Source organism: Drosophila ficusphila, unplaced genomic scaffold (genome assembly GCF_018152265.1).
Source record: "Drosophila ficusphila isolate 14025-0441.05 unplaced genomic scaffold, ASM1815226v1 contig_256, whole genome shotgun sequence".
Classification (NCBI taxonomy): domain Eukaryota; kingdom Metazoa; phylum Arthropoda; class Insecta; order Diptera; family Drosophilidae; genus Drosophila; species Drosophila ficusphila.
The window spans coordinates 58,484-80,333 of record NW_025064156.1 but is presented as its reverse complement, the minus strand read 5'-3'; the positions used below and the strand labels follow the sequence as shown (position 1 = coordinate 80,333).

The 21,850-nt window shown below is 40.9% G+C and overlaps 1 protein-coding gene across 1 annotated transcript; it reads right to left on the bottom strand.

The window, feature by feature from the left end:
- Positions 1-4,324: 4,324 nt before the first annotated feature.
- On the bottom strand, positions 4,325-6,784 carry LOC122319852. Its single transcript, XM_043207652.1, has one exon. It carries the CDS (start codon positions 6,782-6,784, stop codon positions 4,325-4,327), a length of 2,460 nt encoding a protein of 819 aa, XP_043063587.1.
- Positions 6,785-21,850: the final 15,066 nt, after the last annotated feature.

Sequence of the window (21,850 nt, the reverse complement as noted above, 5' to 3'; positions counted from 1 at the left end):
CTCGAATACCAACGATGAAATTTCTCGCTATCAAGTTGGTCGTTATGTGAACAGTAATGAAGCTATTTGGCGTATATTCGCATTTGCCATTCACGAACGACATCCTACTGTAATGCATTTGGCGGTGCATCTGGAGAATGGTCAACGAGTATATTTCACGGCTTCGAATGCTATGCAACGTGCTGAAACACCTCCAGCAACTACATTGACCAGTTTTTTTGCAATCTGCCAAAGCGATCAGTTTGCACGAACTTTGTTTTACTCGGAGATGCCACGTTATTATACTTGGAATGCTTCATCGAAAAAATTTCAAAGACGGAAACAAGGGGAAGCGGTTCCTGGGTATCCAGATGTGCGTTCTACTGATGCTCTTGGTCGTATGTATACAGTTCATCCAAAGAATGAAGAATGTTTCTATTTGCGGTTGTTGCTGGTAAATGTGCGTGGGCCAACATCATTTGAGACACTACGAACTGTTAATGGTGTAATATTCCCAACATATCGTGCTGCATGTGAAGAATTGAACTTATTAGAAAACGATACCCATTGGGATACGACAATAGCTTAAGCCATTATCTCTGCATCTCCAAGTCAGATACGCACATTATTCGCTATCATAATTTCGACATGTACTCCCTCAAACCCATGTAACCTGTGGCACAAATACAAGGATAATATGTCAGAAGATATTTTACATCAAATTCGTGTCAGTTCCAGAAATCACGACATTGAGATGAATGAGGAGATACATCATCGGGCTTTACTTTATTAATCAGGTTAGGAATGCCAGCGCCATATCGTGAAATGAATGAGGCATTTAATCGAGAATTAGAACGGGAACGTGAATATGATCACCAAGAATTAAATTTATTAGTTCAAACGAATGTACCCCTGTTGAATTCCCAACAGAAGAAAGTTTATGATACATTAATGAAGGTAATCGATGAAGAAAATGGTGGTTTATATTTCCTAGATGTCCCTGGTGGAACTGGCAAGACATTCCTTATGTCATTAGTTTTAGCAACTGTTCGGGCGAGATCCAACATAGCTGTTGCAGTTGCTTCTTCTGGAATAGCAGCCACATTGTTAGAAGGATGCCGAACGGCTCATTCAGCATTAAAATTACCGTTAAATCTTTAAATTATTGAAGAACCAACGTGTAATATTGCAAAACACTCAGCAATGGCCAAAGTTTTAATGGAATCGAAAATCATCATCTGGGACGAATGCACAATGGCGCATAAACGTGCATTAGAAGCACTTAACCGAACATTAAAGGATTTACGGAATGACTCGAGATGTTTTGGAGGAGCAATGATTTTACTGTCTGGCGATTTCCGCCAAATACTGCCAGTAATTCCAAGATCTACGGCTGCCGACGAAATAAACGCTTGCCTGAAATCGTCAAACATGAGAGTTACATTGCTTAACGATACATCTGCTGAAGATTTCTCGAAGCAATTGCTGACTATCGGCAATGGTCAAGTACCTGTCGATGAATCGAGCGGATTAATATCATTTCCAAATAATTTTTGTAATTTTGTCTCATCAAAAGAGGAACTTATCAACAATGTATTTCCAAACATTATTTCTAACTACAAAAATAAGGAATGGTTGAGTGAGAGAGCAATTTTAGCGGCTAAGAATAAAGATGTTGACGACCTGAACTACATAATTCAAAATAAGATCATTGAAACAATGTATTCATTCAAATCTATTGACTGCGTCACAAATACAGATGAAGCCACCAACTATCCAATTGAATTTTTAAACTCTTTGGACGTGCCTGGCTTACCACCGCATAATTTACGTCTAAAGGTTAGATCCGTAGTAATCATGCTTCGAAACATAAACCAACCAAAACTGTGCAACGGTACGCGTTTGGTGGTTAGAAAACTAATGAACAATGTAATTTACGCTACGATAATGATAGGAAAATTCAAAGGTGAGGAAGTTCTCATACCGAGAATACCGATGATACAACCGATATGCCGTTTGAATTTAAAAGAATTCAATTTCCGATACGTCTTGCATTTGCCATGACCATCAACAAATCACAAGGCCAATCCTTAAAAGTTTGTGGTTTAAATCTAGAACATCCATGTTTTTCACATGGTCAATTATACGTGGCATGTTCACGGGTCGGAAAACCATCTGCGTTGTTTGTTTTTGCGCCTGATAATAAAACAAAAAATGTCGTGTATTACAAGGCACTTAAGTGAAGAGAAACCTATTTAGTAGGTTTTTAATTTTTGTTGTAATTTTTTCCTATAAAAAAAACAATCTGCTTATTTATTGCCATTAACGCGTACCGTTGCACAGTGAAGTGGCGGGGCGTCCTTCTTGAAGGCAGCAAAACTCCTGGTCAGCGACGGCTGGCGGGGTAGGCTGTGGGGGCGAGAAAAAACCACACTCGGCGATCGCGAAAATAAAAGTACTTGGAAATTTCGGGTATAGCGCGGACCGGCCGGGCGTTTATTCAGTGCGTTGACGTATTGGAACTAACTTAAGCTATTCTAAGCTAGGCGCTTGGAGGCGCAGCGGGGACTTCTCGCGCTCGGGGAGTGGAGAGCCTGGACGGCCGAGCGCGACATGCTCCAAGCTTCGGGAGAGGGAGAGTGCGGTGTGGGGAGAAGCTGCGGGAGAGGGAGAGCGGGAGAGGCCTGAACATTCCGCCCCCCTTGCAACCGCTGGCGTTGCAACATAATTAGCCCTGGTTGCAGGCGCCGGACAGGATCCAGCCGAAGATGGTCTTCTGGGCCACCGGCAATCCCTCGGCGACCAGGTGGAATCCTGGTTGGATGACCTTGGCGTAGACATCCGCACCCAGGACCATGGAAATCGACGCCGGCAGATAGAACCGCTTGTCGGCCAGCGGAAGGTCCTTGTAGCGGCCGACGACAGACTCGTCGATCGCTCGGATGGGGGTGCGGACGCCGACGCCGGGTTCGATCTTTAGGACGACATCCAACGCAGCTCCCTCGACGACCTTCGATCAGAGGATCGCCGTGCACACCCTTTCCTTTCCGACATTGGTGGTCGGCAGACGAAGGCTGGACGCCAGGGTGGCGTCGATGCAGCTTTGAGGCGAGCAGGGGTCTATGAGAGCCACGGTGTCCACGATCTTCGGACCCGCCTCCAGGGTGACCAAAGCCGTTGGAAGGACGTTGACGACGTGGTGTTGAAGGAGGGTTGCCAGCGTCGGAGCAGCGCGCGTGCGCGAGTCAAGGGCTCTGGTGTCGAGGATGCTGAGCGCGGTGGAGAAGCAAGAGCTCTGCGAGTTGGCGGATCTTGCCGGCGCGAACGCTGCTGAGAAGCGGAGCCCCTTTTGGAAGGCTTGGAAGGCTCGGTGATGTGGAGCAGCGTGTGATGCTCCTCATCGCACGTTCTGCACCGGTCACCGCTACGGCAGTCCCCTTGCGAATGCTCGTGGGCAAGGCAATTTGCGCAGTACTTATTAACCAGAACTGCCCGTAGCCGCTTCTCCGCGCTCAGCTTGAGGAACCTCTGGCACCTCTTTAGAGGGTGGATCCCCCGGCAGACTCGGCACCGGTAGGACTGCGTGCCTCGAGTCCGCCTGCTCTCCAACACTTGAGCGTTCTGCTTACGCGGAGCCATTGTCTACGGATGTCGGCGTTGGATCATGAAAAAGAAAAAAAACACAGGAAGATGTTTTATAATGGAAAGATTCGGGCCTTACGGACTACGGACAACGAAGTATGGATTACTGGGTAGAAGTTTGGGGAGCCTCTCCGGGAAGGAGAACAATTTTGGCTACTGGACGCCGGACAATGCCGCGCGCCGTCCGGATGTCGACTACGCGGACATTGCCATCGGCTCCAGGAAGGACGGAGTCGATTCTACCGAGTCGCCACTCATTTGAGGGCAGATTGTCGTCTTTGATGACGACCATGTCCCCGACACGCATATTCTCGGTGGGACACTTCCACTTGTTGCGCTTGTGGAGCTCTTTTAGGTATTCATCCTTCCATCGAGCGCGGAATTGCTGATGGAGCGCTTTCAAGTGTTGCCACCTGTTTAATATGGTCTTAGATTCTCCCTTTACTTCGGGCTCCACTATGGATAGAAGAGGGCCGCCGACAAGAAAGTGCCCTGGTGTCAACGCTAGAAGATCAGTGGGATCCTCTGACATGGGAGATAGCGGTCTGGAATTTAGACAAGCTTCAATCTTCGCTAGCAGAGTGGCAAGTTCTTCAAAGGTGTATTTCCGCGTAGCTGTGCATTTATAAAACAATGCCTTGAAGCTCTTGACACCAGCTTCCCATAGGCCTCCCATATGGGGTGCTCCTGGCGGAATGAAATGCTAGTCGAGCTGCTGATGACTATACGCATCAGTCACAAACTCTTTAACGGCCTGGAGAAAATCTCGGGACAGTAATGTGGCAGCGCCAACAAAGGTCTTCCCATTGTCCGACTGCACTTGGCGAGGACACCCTCTTCTGGATACGAACCGAGCGAATGCCGCAAGAAATTTCTCGGTCGTCAGATCTGAAGTAGGCTCCAAATGGATAGCCTTGGTGGAGAAGCAAACGAAAACCAACACATACCCTTTAGTAATAAGGCAGGCTCTGCCAGTGTAATTCTTTATGTCGAAGGGCCCTGCGTAGTCCATACCCGTGTACGTGAATGGACGGGAGAATGACACTCGTTCTCTTGGCAAATTTCCCATCATCTGACTTTGCAATCTCTTTTTGTAGATCACGCAGACCTTGCAGGCATTGATAACTGCCTTCACCAAGTTTTTAGCTCTCGGAACCCAATATCTGGAACGGGTGAGACGTACCACCAACTGATTACCCCCGTGTAGCGTAATGAGATGGGTGAACTTTACCAGAAGCCGAGAGAGTGAACATTCGTACGGGAGGATTATCGGGTGTCGTTCATCGTAACGCAAACTTTCAGAGGCTGTGACACGGCCACATGCCCTTATCAGCCCCTCCTGATCTAGGAAAGGGTTTAAGGAGAGGATCGAACTGGAAGGGGGCACCGGAAGCTTCTGACTCAAACAGCGATACTCGTTCGTTAAATACCTGCGCTGAGTGCAGAGAATCATGAGCCGTTCGGCGGCGACAAGTTCCTTGGCCTCCAGACGGATCTCTGAAAGCGGCGATTGTTTCTTGCACCGATTGATAAAACGCTGGACATACGCGAGGACCCGCAACGCTCTATCCAATTTGGAAAAACGATCAAGGAAATCTTCGTTCGGAATATATGCTACGTGGGCTTTGACTGCTCGCTTTTCGATCTCGGTCACGGGAAGGTCGGTCCCCTGGCTAGGCCATTGGCTGCGTGGCTTTTGCAACCAAGTGGGTCCATGCCACCAGAGAGAACTACCGACAAGCTCTGGAAGGGCTACCCCTCGACTAGCCAAGTCAGCGGGATTATGTTCGGATTGAACGTGCGACCAGTTGGCTGCCTCTGTGGACTGAGTGATCTTCGTCACTCTGTTGGCAACGAACGTAGTCCAATGGCAAGCTGGTTTTGCTAACCATGCCAACACAATGGTGGAATCGGTCCAGCAGTGGAGGCTCGAATTCAGCATCGGCATGCTGGGAAGAATCGCTTCAGCCATTTCGGCTAGCAGTAAAGCTCCGCACAGCTCTAGGCGAGGAAGCGACACAGTTTTGACTGGCGCAACACGCGTCCTGGCGGTGAGCAGGTGTACCATCGTGGTATGTCCCATCTCTACGCGCACGTAGATCGCAGCGCCGTAGGCTTTCTGCGAGGCATCACAAAATCCATGATGCTCTAAGCGGAATTCTGGGCGAAAGGAAACCCATCTTGGAATCCGGACCTGATCAAGGACCGAATAGCTCTGAAGAAAACTGTGCCACCTTTGGCACAACTCAGATGGCAGCTTATCGTCCCACCCCAGCTCCTGAAGCCAAATCTCTTGCATAAAGATCTTGGCACACACAACAAATGGAGCGCGCCAGCCTGCTGGATCAAACAGTTTGGCAATTTGGGAAAGCACCTGGCGTTTTGTGGGGGAGATTTCTGTGGGTAGATCTGGGGGGACGAAGAAAAACTCATCGGACGTCGCTCTCCACCGTACACCGAGAGTCTTGGCTGTACTTTCAGTGTCGAGATCAAGGAAATCGCTGTTCAGAAGATGACCGGCTTGGATATGAGCTAACACCTCTTTGTTGTTGGACGTCCATTTTCTTAACGGAAAGCCCGCGGAGTCTAGGGCACTCTGTAACTCCTTTATTGTGAGCTGAGCATCTTCAGCAGAGTCAGCTCCCGAAAGGACATCGTCTACATACATTGCATTACGAATGACTTTGCTCGCTCTTGGATGGCTGAGCTGCACGTCAGTCGCCAGCTGTTGTAGGACTCGTATCGCCAGGAAGGGCGCACAATTAATCCCGAAAGTTACCGTCTTTAACTCAAAATCTCGAATGTACCCCTCGCTGTTTCGGAATAAAATGCGTTGGAACGGGGTATGCTTCGGGTCTACCCAGATCTGTCGATACATTTTCTCGATATCGGCACTGTAAACGTATCGGAAATATCGCCACTTCAGAATTTGAATGGTCAGATCGGACTGTAAGACCGGGCTAGCATGAAGGATATCATTAAGACTGACCCCATTGTCTGAAGGGCTGGAGGCATTGAACACCACACGAAGCTTGGTGGTCGTACTTTCCGGCTTGAGCACGGCATGATGCGGAAGATAATAACTCGCAGAATCATGGGTAGGAAAGACCTCTTTCATGTGGTTGAGATCAAGATATTCTTGAATGACGGTATCGTACTTCATTTTCTGTTGGCTGTCCCTTTTTAAACGCTGCTCGTTTCTTAAGAATTGAGCCAACGCGAAGGATCTGGAGTGTCCCAGGGCGGACTTTACGTTCTCTGGATCACGGAATGGAAGGTGTACGATATATTTTCCACTAAAGTCTCTCGTGGTTGTCCGGAGGAAATTTTCCTCACAAGCCAAATCGGAATCTTTTGCCATTTTTATTGGCAGATCCTCCACCTCCCAAAACTTGGTGAGAAGTTGATCCAGGTTTGAATCAAATATATGGGAGATTCGAGTGGAGAAAGCGGAAATTTGCTCTTGCCTAGCAGCTGGTATTGGTCCGGTAAGGATCCAACCGAATATGGTCTCTTGACCAAGAAGAGAGCCACAGACGTTTGCTCGGGTGCCGCTTAGGAGTATGGAAGGCAGCAGATCAGCCCCGATTAACACGTCTATTTGTGCACTCTCATAGAATTTCGGGTCTGCCAAAGAAAATTCGGGAAGTTCCCGTAGGAAATGCTGCGGAATTGAGCAGGACGGAAGTTGACCAGCTAATTGCGGAAGGACATACGCCGTCGCGTCTAGTTGCAGGCCAGGCCTGGTCGGAGATCGAATTGAAAATTGGCAGAGCTTTTTGGACTCTGCTGCCAGTGTTTGGCTTAAGCCGGAGACTTGGGCTCGAATGATCTGATGAGGCAACTTAATCAAGTTGAACAGCCGCTCGGTCATGAATGTTGCCTCCGATCCAGAGTCGATCAAGGCACGAGCCTTGAAGGTTGATCCCAAATGGCAAACGTCAATAATGGCGGTGCCCAGCAAGACGGATCTATGACCCGTGGCAAGATAATTTTGCACCGTGGAGGTTGCGGCACTGGTAGTCGCTGGAGCGGTCGTAGTTGGTCTTGACCTGGGCGAAGAAGTTGGAGTTGGAGTCGAGAGCGTTGGAGACGCGTTACCTCGATGGAGAAGCGTGTGATGGCGGCCGCGGCACGTGAAGCAACTATGAGTGCTGTCACAGTCCCGTAGCTGATGTCCTCGTGCAAAGCAGTTCAGACACAGCTTTTTTGCCTTTGATATACGCGGACCGCTCATCGACAGACATCCGGAGAAACCGTGCGCATGTCCGCACTGGATGGTTTTCTCGATTGCACAAGTCGCACCCTCTACCTCTGGGTACTACTCTTGCTTCAAAGGAGTGGATTCTGCGTGCCGTGGAATTAGAGGCTGCCGCTCTGGGCTAAGGCTGACTAGAGCCTGACGGACGGACATCATCTATGGCCTCTAGTGTCCTGTGACGCTCAGTGAGGAAGTTATTTAACTCCTGCCACGTGGGAACATCGACCTTGTTGTGGAGCGACTGCTCCCAGAGGGAAAGTGTCAACTTTGGAAGTTTGGCGGAGACCATATAAACTAAAAGGCAATCCCAATTGTCGGTGCTAATATCGCTCGTTTCTAAAGCGGTAAGGCAACTCTGGATGGTGTCTTGAAGCTCTCGCAAAGCTGGCCCAGATTCCTGAGTGATGGACTGCACATTGAACAGTATTTTCAAATGACTGTTTACTAACAACCGTTTGTTTTCGAAACGCTTAGTTAGGTTATCCCAGGCTGAGCGAAAACCATCGTTAGTTAAAGGCGACTTTGCCACAATTGTGTGTTGTACAATTAGATTGTAAGATCGATACAAATTATAACACTGTGCCGTTGTGAGTGGTATTCTGAACTGAACTTTATTCTCAAACATATATTCTTAAAGGCTAAAAACTGAAGTGAGCAGCGATAGGAGTATATACTTGCATTGGCATATTTTCCCTATGTTTATATATACCACGAGACGGCTGGCTTTAAGTGTTAGTTGGTGTGAAGGCCAGTCGTCTCCGTGGGAATGCATGGTCAGCATTTTAGGGCCGGCTCGCTGGCCGGACACTTGAGAAGCAATGTGTTAGTTTGTATGGGCATATACAATGTATGTATTTATGTAATTAAAATATCAATTGAAATCATTTGCATGTGCCCATACAACGGATATATTTATGTAATTAAAATAGACTTAAAATTATATACTCCGCTCGCTACACCTCCCCCGTTAAAATGAATGACGTATATTTATGAAGTCATTCTAAAATAGTTTTTTTTTTTTTTTTTTAAAAGAATGAATATAAAATTAAAAAGAAATAAAATTGAATGCAAATGTATGTAATGATATGATGATGCATATATGTTGGGTGTTGAATTGTTTTTATGTGGGTCTTATTTTTAATTTTCAAAAATTTTTTTTTTTTTTTTTTTTTTTTTAATGTTAATATAATTGAAAGTTAAAAAGGAATTAAGAATTGATTAAAGGATATAGAAAAACTTTGTATGTTCTTACATATACATATATATTTGTTTAATTACGTTGTATTATTCGAAAAATGGTTTTAATCTATTTTTGCTTACTGTCTGTTGTTTTTTCTTACTGTCTATGATTTTAACATTATTCCTATCGTCTATTCCTATTACCTTAAATGGTCCTAAATAATTCCGATCTAATTTGTGACCGGTTTCGTTCTTGAGTAAGACCTGGTCTCCGATTTTTAGGTCGAAGTTATTTACGTCTTTGTCGTATAGCGTTTTTCGCTTTTCTTTTTCCCTTTCTAGCATGGCTCTTGCCCGTTTGTATGCTGATTCTAACCTAAACTTAATTTCCTTAGCATAATCATATATGTTATATATAGGATCTATTTGATTTATTTTAGAAATATCTATAAATTTTCGAGCAGGTCTCCCAAACACTAATTCGTATGGGCAATAATTATGCGTGACTGATGGTGTAGTGTTGAAACAATAGGTGAAATATTTCAACCATATGTCCCAATCACTTTTGTCACTTGAAATATATGAACGGACATATTCGTTAAACGTTCGGTGACTGCGTTCAATAGTCCCTAAGGTTTGATGGTGGTGTGCAGTCGATGAAATGTTGTCAATTTTCATATATTTGCATAAGTCTCTTATTATACTGTTTTTATACTCTGTGCCCATGTCTGTTAGAATAACCTTCATTGGGCCGTAAACGAGTATAAAGTTTTCAAAAATTGCTTTTGCAACGGCAGTTGCGCTTTTATTCGGAATCGGTACTGTTACTAAGTATTTAGTTAAATCACAAATAATTGTGACTGCGTATTCGTTTCCCTCCTCCGAGCGCGGTAATGGGCCAATAGTATCAATTAATAACATACTGTGTCAAAAGCTGATGTAGGTGTCTCGGTAATGGTCATTGGTGTTTTTGTATGAGTGATTGTCTTAGATTTTTGACAGGTCTGACATGTTTTTACGTATTTGGTGACTACTTTTGTCATGTTAGGCCAATAGTAATGTCGCCTTATTTTTAATAATGTTCTTGTTATTCCTGAATGACCTCCCTCGATTGGATCGTCATGAAATTTTTTTAAGATTTCTCTTATACTTTTTTCATTGTTTTTGTCTTCTATGGTCACCTCAGAACGTAGCGCTATTTGTACTTTTTGTAATGTACGGTTGCCCATTTCTTTAAATTCTCGTAGTAATACTGACTTTAGAATCAGTGCGCTTGGTGCCATTTGGAATTGTTTTATGTTTTGCACTCCGGCCTGTATCTCAAGCCTTTGGAAAAATTGTTTTAAATCAATTTTCCCATTAGAGTACAAATCATCAATTTCAAATTGTGAAATTATTCGTTTTCCTCGTTTAAACAAACACTTATGTTTGACGAATTTAAGTTTCACATATTTCCTGATGTCATTGTTATTGACAACGTCGTAGACTCTGGGCTCTTGAAGCTCTTGCTTCTGCAAGGGTTCCTTTTCTGATTTCTGATCCTGGTTTTTACGAGTTGGATGGCTGCTAATTCTTGCTCAGTGGTTGACTTGTTGGATTCTCCTTTCGTGAATGATCGAGATGCATATGCAATTGGTAGGTGCGCGCCCCCATGTTCCTGCGTAAGTACTGCTCCGCAAGCGTATTTGCTAGCATCTGTTGTTATACAAAATTCTTTGTTGAAATCTGGGTATTGTAAGAGTTTTGGGCTCATTAAGGCCTCTTTTAAATAATTAAATGCGTCATTACAATCTTTATTCCATTCGAACTGGACATTTTTCTTGCAAAGTTTTGTTATATGCCTAGAGTAATCTGCAAAATTTTTTATAAATCTTCTATAGTAATTACAGAATGCTACGAATCTACGCGCCTCATCTGAGTTTTTGGGCACTGGATAATTTTTGATTGCTTCGTATTTGTTTTCATCTGGTAATATACCCTTGTCTGTGCACCTATGACCCAGATATGTAACTTCGTGCATAAAGAATGAACATTTTTCTGGGTGAAGTTTTAAGTTAAATTTACGGCATAACTGAAATACTTTTGTTAAATTGTTAAACATATGTTGTTCGGAGCATCCTATGACTACTAGATCGTCCATGTATAGGAACGCCTGTAATGGTTCGAGACCGGAAAATGCTAAGGTCATCATTCTCATGAACGAATTTGGTGCCACTTTTAATCCGTACGGCAATCTCGTATAACGAAATGAACCTTTATTTGTAGAGAATGATGTAAGGTTTCTAGACCTTTCGGACAACTCTATTTGGTGAAATCCGGACATAAGGTCCAAGCAAGAAAAGTATTTAGCCCGTCCTAACTGATCTAATATATCTTCTATGCGTGGTAAAGGAAATTTGTCAGCTAATAATTTTTTGTTTATTTGTCTATAGTCAACCACTAGTCTCCATCGTTTTTCTGTTGAATTTGGTAAACATTTTTTTGGAACCAACAATAATGGACTGTTATATTCTGAAATTGAAGGTTCGACTATACCATCCTTTATTAATTTGTCAACCTGTTTGTTTATTTCTGGCTTTTCACTTTCTGCATTTCTATAATTTTTTATATATAGTGGTGTTTTATCGCTTAAACGAAGTTTTTGTTTATAAAAATTGTTAGCTGATATCGGTTCCGATTCAAGACCGAATATATCACTATAAGTTGTACACAGTTCTGATAATTTTGTTTGGAATTGAGAGGGGAAACTTAGTTTTTTCAATACTTCTTTTGTTCTATCATTACTGAACTTGGGTTTGAGTACCTTGGGCTTTTGTATATCATAGTTTTCTAACGACTCGAATTTTATTGTGTTAACATTTAAACTAATTGTTTCGGAGTTTGTATTTAAAAATCGGACTGTTGCACAACCCGTGTTAACTAATGTGCTCGGAACCAGCACACCTTTAAATGGTTCTTGACTCGGAATAAAAACGGACGATTCTGTTGAGTTAATTTTCACTGTTCTAACTACTTCTGCTCTAGATGGCAGTAAGAGAGTATTTTCGGAAACCGAATTGTGCATTGGAATTTGTATTGAAAAAGTCAGGTTATTAGGTCTTAATACTAAAGAACCCTGTGAGTCTTGAAAATCTAGGATGCAAATGAACTCTTTAATGAAATCTATCCCCAGAATGCCATCGCATGGAATCGGAAAATCAGGTGGAACTATTTGAAAATCGTGTGGTATAATGACATTTTTTGTTTTAAGCTCCACTAGCGCTAAACCCAAGGATTTTATAGAACCTTGTCCAATTCCCGTTATATTCGAAATTTTAGAACTGTCTAATTCGGGGTACTCTTGATTACGTTGTTTGAGTAATGAAATCTCGGCTCCCGTATCTACTAACAATGTTAAATTTGTGTTGGTTTTTTCATTTTTAACTTTTATGAAAAAACTGAGGCTGATATTGATTTTATATATTTTTACTGTTCTTCTTCTACCGTCAAGGGGTCCTCCTCGTTTTCCTGTGTGACCCTAACACTCCGATTAGAGTTATTTCCGCGGTTTGAGGAGTTTTGGACTCCCTGCGGTGTGGTGTTGTTGTGATAATAGCCACGGTTATTGTAATTACCACGTCCACCACCACGGTTTCCTCTGCCCCGGTATGTATTATTTCCTCGGGAATTGTTATGGTAATACCGATTATTATAAAATAATACGGCGTTTGACTGTCCTGTTGCTTCGGTACAACTGTTGACAAATTTAGTTACGGCTTCGTTCATGTTTGTGAACGTTCCCGCCTGCATGATAAGTTTTACCTTATCGATTGAGCAGTTTGTTGTCATTGCTTTTACTGCATTTTGGGTGCTATATTTAGATGCTAATTCTAATGATAAACCATCGTTTATATAAGCCCCTTGTAATGCTCTGGTCAAATCTTCTACTTCTTTGGCATATGCATTTGCCGTTTTGTTTTTCTGCTGTAAATTCATAAGTTTGGCTGATAAAACTTCAACCGACTCCCCTTTTACTGATTTACTCAGCTTTGCCACAATTGCTGCTATTGTGTTTTCCTCTCCAATAAGGTTGCGAGCATGTCCTTTTAATTTTGTCTTTATTAATTGGACTGCCGTGTTTTCATATGACTCCTTTATTCCATCTACAAGCTCCAAGGCATCTATGAAACTCCGTAGATTTTCTGCTTTGCCATCAAACTCAGGAATGAGTGAAGCCGCAGTTTTTAAGAATTGGACATTGGTTTGGGCCATTGTTGTCTCTTCCAAGTCCTCAGCTATGTTATTAATGTTAGCTGGATCCACCTTTACTTCTGTTTTGCAGACTTCTAATGGCCTTTCGAGCCCTAAGAAATCTTCACAGGTATCTTCCTTAAAAATATCAGCCAACGAATTATCGTGGACGTCTGTGTTGGCAATTGTTATATTTGCCTCTATTGGTTCTTTAAGGTTCTCTGGTATATGGAAAACAATCTCATACTTTTCGAGAGCTTTTCTTACAATAGATATAATCTGATTATGTATAAGTATTACTTGACTTTCATGACAAGTAGATACTGATTCTCGACTTACTGCTATCGCTCTTCTTACTTTGTTGGCGTTAATGATAATTTCGCCCAAATGTTTTTCGAGCGTTTCTTTCCTTATGTGTGTATTTTTATTAACACACTTATAACTTCTCAAAATCTCGGTCTTTTTATTAGCCAAGAATTTTTCTAGTCTTAACCATTGGCTACTCATTAGCCTGATTAGCAATATTTAGGCTGATTTTGAATTGTATATTTCCTGCCAGCATTTCGTTGCGGTCTAGGACAGATTCAACTTTGACTTGAGGAATAGTTGATAGTATTTTTGCCTTTTGTGTACTTGAGCAGCTTATCAATGGTGAAAACCGTAAGCCAAACTCTTCCATGTACTTATATTCAAAATCATATATTGTAATCGGCTTATTATATTTTCCTAAAATGAACTTACTTCTGTTAACGAACTCTGGGTGTTCTACAATTACTCTCTCTAAAGTCTCCTTAGTTGTAGCCATTTCCCTATACCGCTATGATAAAATATTTCCCTTAGTTTTAAAAGTTTGTATTTCATTTCCTCATGTAAGCAAAGATATGGAATATATATACATACATTTTTTTTTTTTTTTAAATATTTATATATGCATATATAATCGTTTTATTAATTTTCGTGAAGAATATTTTTGAGTTGTTCTCTTTTTTTTTTTTAAATTTTGTCGAGGTCTTGTGCTCGGCTCATGTGTTCTTTATACAAATGTTCCCTTTTGATACATTTTTTATAAATGTAATGCACTTTAAGCACTACTTGTATCAATAGAGCTACAGTTATTATTATTAAAAGAATATACATGGAGTTAAAAAGAGGAGTGTTGTCGACAATGACATTGTTCACGACATTAGCCGTATTGTCTTTTATTTCTTCCTCTTTTGAGCTCCACAGACCCATTTTTGCTTTATAATGTGATTAATTATTTTTTTTTTTGTGAGTAGGGGAATGAGCTGTTTAGTAAATCTATAAATGATGAGGTTATTAAGTGCACAACTTTTAGTTTACATATCGGCAATATACAAGTTACAATAGCTTTACTTATATTAAGTTTACACCAAAAGTTGTGTGTTAGTACATGAGTTTATGTGAAAAAAATAAGTTGTTAGTGAGCTTAATTAGCGCACCCCGCGTAAACGCGTTGCAAGTGCTAAAAAAATCAAGCGGTGAACTAATTACTTAGTCCGCTTCTTCTTCTCCCGGTGGAGAAGGCAATTTAATTCCTTTAGTCGCTGTTTTAGTTTTTCCTGGTTGGTTTGGGGTCTTCCTTCCTTCAAGTCCCCGATGATCACCGCCCGCTCTTTGAGTAGTTTCGCCCGCTTGCCTCCCCTTTGTTTTTTTTGGGGTGTAGTTTTCGGTATTTGCGTTAACCGGTTGTCCCTGTCCTGGGCTCGCTGACGCTCCCTCGCTGACGCTCCCTGCTGTAAATGGTTCTTTGCGTTTTTTTTTTTTTTTTTTGTACTGATTAATTGTCTTTCTGTTTTATTTCAGATTTTTGTTGTCAGTGGATATCATTATTGTTCGTTTTTTTTTTTTTTTTTAATTCACTTTCTCATTTATTCTTTAGTATCGTTCATTTAGTACTTGACATAAAAAAAAAAAATTTCGTGTCCTGTCACGGTCGCCATGTACAATTAGATTGTAAGATCGATACAAATTATAACACTGTGCCGTTGTGAGTGGTATTCTGAACTGAACTTTATTCTCAAACATATATTCTTAAAGGCTAAAAACTGAAGTGAGCAGCGATAGGAGTATATACTTGCATTGGCATATTTTCCCTATGTTTATATATACCACGAGACGGCTGGCTTTAAGTGTTAGTTGGTGTGAAGGCCAGTCGTCTCCGTGGGAATGCATGGTCAGCATTTTAGGGCCGGCTCGCTGGCCGGACACTTGAGAAGCAATGTGTTAGTTTGTATGGGCATATACAATGTATGTATTTATGTAATTAAAATATGAATTGAAATCATTTGCATGTGCCCATACAACGGATATATTTATGTAATTAAAATAGAATTAAAATTATATACTCCGCTCGCTACAGTGTGCTTCGCCACTCGTTTTGGAATTCAGGTGGAACAATTTCTCGACCGGCGTCAATCTGGGATTATTAATGTAGATCGCCGTGAAAAGGTCCCTAAACGTCGGCCAGCGAAGATAATCGCCGGAGAAGACCTCGGTATCGCACGGAGGTAGCCGACAACCTGAAGGAACGTAGGTCTGGGACGGATCAGCTTGTGTTTGGGGTGTTCGTGGAGCTTGAGCAATAAGATCTTCTATGTTCGCACCACACCTTTCGTAGACGCCGTAGCAATAATTGTACTTCGCTCGGAGAATTGGCAAGCTGTCAGCTGCACTGTCTCCGGCTGAAATCAAGCGTACATTGCACTCATCGTACTCTTTTTTGATGCGCTCCCACAATGCTCGGACCTCTTCGCGTCGGATATTTAGCATGGACATGCTCGGGGGAGTCGGCGCCGGAGTGTTGCGTCTCGCTTTCTCGAATTCACTAAGTCGATCTGAAACCTCACTGAACTGATTCAGCGCAAGATCGGACGCAGCTAGAGCCATTTTTGTATCGGAACGAGTGAGCCTTCCTTGGGGAGAAGGAGTCTTACTGGAAGGTTTAGGTGTGGGCGGCTTGACAACAATTTTCGGAGTTTTTGTTGGTGGAATGGGAGATTTTTTATTCCCACCCTCACTGGACATGCCAAAAAAACGAACCCTCGCACAGTGGTCGGGCTTGTATGGAACCGCGGCCATAAATACTTCTAGATGTGCTATCGCTATGAAACTTTCACAAAAAATCTATAAAAATATTATAAATACATTATAAAAAAATTGACCGGATCGTTCCACTATATCCTATAGCTTCCATAGGAACGATAGGAAATTTGACTCCCAAATGCACACTACACTTTTTTTAGAGCGTAACTGACAAAAATTATAATTATTAAACACATAATTTTGGTTAAAAAATTAACAAAAGATAACAAAAAATGATGACTAACATAAATTTAAAGTAATATAACAGTAATATGAAATAAAAACAAACGAAGGCACAAAACAAAAACATGCCTCCCTCCTAAATAGAGCTACTGGAAAACGAGGTTAGGTTGCATTTTGTTATGGCAAAAGTGCATCTGCAGGCTTCCGCAGCTGAAGTAAACATATTTATAATCTTGAAATATTAGTAAATAACGGCACATACATTTCATTTGGGGGCAACGGGGGGAAAATACTTAAAACTTTACATAAACATTGGTAACGCACAACATACATGAACAAAAAAGTTGCACTTTTTTAACAAAGATTTACACGAAACACAGGACAAATTATTTATATATTTATCTTTAAAAATAAAGTTTATACCATTATATACAATATCCATTACAATCGTTTTTGGTTTAACAGCGTTTTATAATTTATTTAAATTTTTAAAATTTGCGTATGCACTCCACTGCAGTTGCTTTCAGCTTATTGCTTGGTTTGCGCGCTCACTTTGCGCGCCAATTACTCCGCGAAGGTGTGGAGCAAAACAAAACTAATAATTGTTTTTTAAGCCTTGTTCTATTGATAAACAGATGCGCCAAATTTGAAATCAAAATTCCAAAGTTGATTTTTTGATTTTTGGCCTATGGGGCCGACCACTGTGCCTCGGTTGGAAAACGAGTGTGCTGGTCGTGAGAAACAAATTTTAGACCTTCGTTGCTGGAATTGCACTCTTGAAAAAATTTGTATTTAGCTGACTTGTGGAATTTGTCTCGCTAAAGGGAGACGGTCTATGGAAGCGACGATAAGTTAAAAAGGAATATATGCCCAGGAGCGAAAAAAAACCAGAATAATTAAATAATATTTATTCTTAATGTTATTAAGAATACAGTCGACTCTCGTTAATTCAAACCTGCGATAATTCGAACATCTCTATAATTCAAAGTTATCACGAGGTCCCTACGAAATCTCTTTATATTTCGAACTAAATCAATACATTTTCATACACTTGGTAATTCGAACGAAAAAATCATTGATATTTAACAAAACCACGCGTTAATTCGAACTTATCAGCGTCTAACACTCGACCATTCAAAGTTGCAGAGAAAAAATTTTGCGACAAGTTCAAACTTGCCTTTGTTTTTGTTTTGATTATGTAGTTTTTGACGCACACACTTCTTACGAATTGGTTTGTGTAGTTATTCAGTTACTGTTACTCTTTCGTTGGTATGCATATTAAAAGTTAGTGTTAGCTATGAGCCCTAGAAAGTATAAAGAACCTTTGGCAGAGGTGTAAGTTAAGGAAGCAAGATCCTCATTTGATACCTTACAAAGCTTATGTCTACAAAACGAAAGTGATGAAAAAGTATTTCATGCACTTTTTCTCTTTAAAAAAGTTATTGAGCAGTGTGAGCAGCAGAATTGTGCTTTAAAGCAAGCCAGTATAACAAAGTTTTTCGAAAATTTCGAAATTTCGAACCATTTGATATTTCAAACACTCGATAATTCGAAATATTTCAAGAGTCCCTCGAGTTTCGAATTAACGAGAGTCGACTGTATTATAATTAGTATATTTATAATACGGATATGTGATTATTATTTTGTGTGGTATTTATTTACTTTATTTTAGAAAATAATACCAACTGTGGTAAAGACAAAAAAAACCAAAACGGGTAGTTTGTTCGAAGAATGGAAGTTAATTATTTATCCAAAATAATTTATTTGCAAATATTTAATTTCTGAGCTATCAACAAGCGGTGTGCCGTACGGAGTGACGTTCACACTTAAATTTTTTGGAACCAGACAAAGAAATAATTTTTTTTTTTTTTTTTAATTATTGTATGTTGCTGGACAAAAAAAAAAAAAACAAATCAAATAATAAAAAAATTAATTTCCAATTATTTTGGTTTTTTTTAATTTTAATTTGACTGGAATATTAATTATGTGTTGTTATTGGAGTTGGAATTTATTTATTGCAGCTCAGAAATAATTTATTTTGTCTTTGGAAAAATTTTATATGTTTAAGAAATTGCACTGGATGTCGTGCAACGGCTCCCTAATGGGTATGGGTGTATATGTGTATATTGGTATGCTGGATTTGGATATAAGTGTATATATGTATATATGTGCGTTTGTGCAGTTCGCGCTCACGCCAAAAAATGTTAGAAATAAAACACACTGCAACCAACAAAGTTTTCCGAGTCGGTGGTGGATTGTAATTATTTATTTTATTCTACACGGAGGCCGACGGAAAACTTTTAATGTTGGTATATTTTCGCTGTAGGAAGTAGAAAATATGTATGGATATATGGAATATATTTGGAGATATATTTATGTATGTGCGTTTGTGCAATTCGCGCTCACGCAAAAAATGTTGGAAATAAAAAAAAACACACTGAAACCAACAAAGTTTTCCTAGTCGGTGGTGGATTGTAATTATTTATTTTATGCTACACGGAGGCCGACGGAAAACTTTTAATGTTGGTATATTTTCGCTGTAGGAAGTAGAAAATATGTATGATGTATACGGAATATATTTGGAGAATATATGTATGTATTTTTTTTTGGCGGAAAATTTATTTAAATTATTGCCGGCGGGTATGTGTTGAGCTTTCGATTTTAATTAAGTGGACTGTATTGCAAGAAAAGGTGTGCAAAATATTTAGCGTAGGACTGCAGTGAAAAAAACCACTTTGAAATTGGGGGCCCTTTTTCGGCAGAACACTTGGAATTTTTTCACAGAAATTATTTCTTCACTGTTCACTTCGAATATTTTGCACACTTTACACTTGTCGTTAAATTTTGGATTTTTCACTTTTATTCAATTTCGGAATTTTCACTTTTTATTAAAGTTTGCAATTTTAGCTCTTTATTAAAGTTTGGAATTTTGCTCATTTGATGTATGTATACTTGTATGTACATACATATGTGTACGGTTGATGTACTTGATGTATGTGTACTTTGATGTACGGGCCAAAGAGGAATTGGAGGAATATGGCGGCACGATCAAAGAAAAACGGAAAATGGAAGAGATCTTAATAATTGCCGTTTTCGGATTAAATCGGACTTGGATTTTTAGAAAAAATCATGCAGAAAGTCAAACGAAACAGTGTTTTCGAGTGGCTGACTGCAGACCGGCAAATTAATATACATATGTAGATCTTCGTACTTATCTTGAGCAATTTCGGGCGTTGGGCCAATCCGGCTCGATTGGATCAAAAAATGAAGTGGCGGAGCGTCCTTCTTGAAGGCAGCAAAACTCCTGGTCAGCGACGGCTGGCGGGGTAGGCTGTGGGGGCGAGAAAAACCACACTCGGCGATCGCGAAAATAAAAGTACTTGGAAATTTCGGGTATAGCGCGGACCGGCCGGGCGTTTATTCAGTGCGTTGACGTATTGGAACTAACTTAAGCTATTCTAAGCTAGGCCCTTGGAGGCGCAGCGGAGACTTCTCGCGCTCGGGGAGTGGAGAGCCTGGACGGCCGAGCGCGACATGCTCCAAGCTTCGGGAGAGGGAGAGTGCGGTGTGGGGAGAAGCTCCGGGAGAGGAAGAGCGGGAGAGGCCTGAACACACAGTTTTGGTTGGTTTATGTTTCGAAGCATTATTACTACGGATCCAACCTTTAGACGTAAATTATGCGGTGGTAAGCCAGGTGTTAAGTCATTTCATGAAGTCCTACTTAGTAGATATATATTTATATGTACCTAATTATAGCCAAAGCCAATACTCTTATGTTACGCTCGAATTTAAGTACTACTCTTAAGCTAACATTACGCTCTTAAATAGTCGCTCTCACTTGAATCTCTCTTGCATATCAAAATTTATCTATTGTTATCTACGATTTGCATGCTTACATATACACGCGCAATTATGCCAGCGCTTAGCTTAAGAACAAATATGGAAAATTATAACGATCACTTGAGAAAAGAACTGAAACGAAGCACACGCACTTATTATTACATTGTCTGTCCCGTCCGCTTATGCAAGTTGGCCTTCAATTATATTATTGATATTTGCTCTGAAGTTGCTTGTGGCACAGGGCCACATTAGCAGTAGACCCCTTTTTGGATCTACATTTTTTGGCGCCCCCCAGGTGGACAATTTTGCAAGGCGTTTTCGTTGGGACTTGGTTGGACTTCGGAACTCTAATTGGACTTTAACTTGGATCTTTTTGGGAAGTTGACGTTTTGGAAAATTTACCTATGGATTTTACATTGGCTAGGAATACACAGGTAACGAGTAAAAGTGAACTACGAGGCATATAGTGTGTGAATATTTAATAAATAAATTTGGTGAAAAATATTGTGCGGGAAAAATAAAAAAATGTTCAAGCCTACGCGCATACACACATATGTACATATGCACTAAAGCAAAGAGTGGACCGTAGTTCACTTATCACTCGGTGTAAAAACTTATATTATTCAAAACTCAAAATTTCCGGCATATAAAATACAAACATAAATTTGGCAATATACAAATATTAAAATATAATTTTTGTGTGGTAACTTATTTGGATCACCCTAATTGATTTGCACAAGCCGCTGTTGAGCGCGAAAATTGTTGGTGTTTTCTTGTGCCTTACTTCCGTGGAAACCAGTAAAAGAAAAAAGAGGTCCCTTTGGAATTTATGCTAATAGAAAAGTGCGCATCGTTGTCGGTACAGTTATCAAATTTTGCTGTACAATTTTCTTCAGTTCTCTCTTTCGTCACTTGCGCTGCGTCGGCAGCGAACTTTCGTTTGTTGGTGCATTGACTTCGATTGTCTTTGCATTGTTCCCGTTTATTGCTGCTTGGGCAGTGAACTTTGGTTTGATTTGCGTTTGATTTTGTGTTACTTCTATCGCTGCTTGGGCAGTGAATTTGGATGCCCATCTCATATACACACATACATATATGTATATATATAGTGCGCGAATTGCTTAGTGGTATTCGTCCACTTTCGGTTTAAATTTTAAACATCTCGACACACATACATACATATATATTGCGCGTATTACTTAGTGATATTCAGCCGCTTTAGTTGAAATTTTAACATCTCGCCATACACACACACTGTTTGGAGATTTCTCTCTGATGTTCGTGTAAAGCGGGGATCGGGGCGTAAATAAAGCTTTCTCGCTCAGGCGAATTCGGCCGCCGATCTCCCGCTCATTACTTTATGTTAGCATAAGAGAATTATATGAAATTAAAGTCAGTTGAAATCAGAACTCCTTTTCGTGCGCACCGCCGCAA

What these genes read in the sequence shown, in the direction of transcription:
- LOC122319852 (XM_043207652.1), bottom strand. Translation starts at nt 6,784, where the DNA reads ATGAAGTACGATACCGTCATTCAAGAATATCTTGATCTCAACCACATG.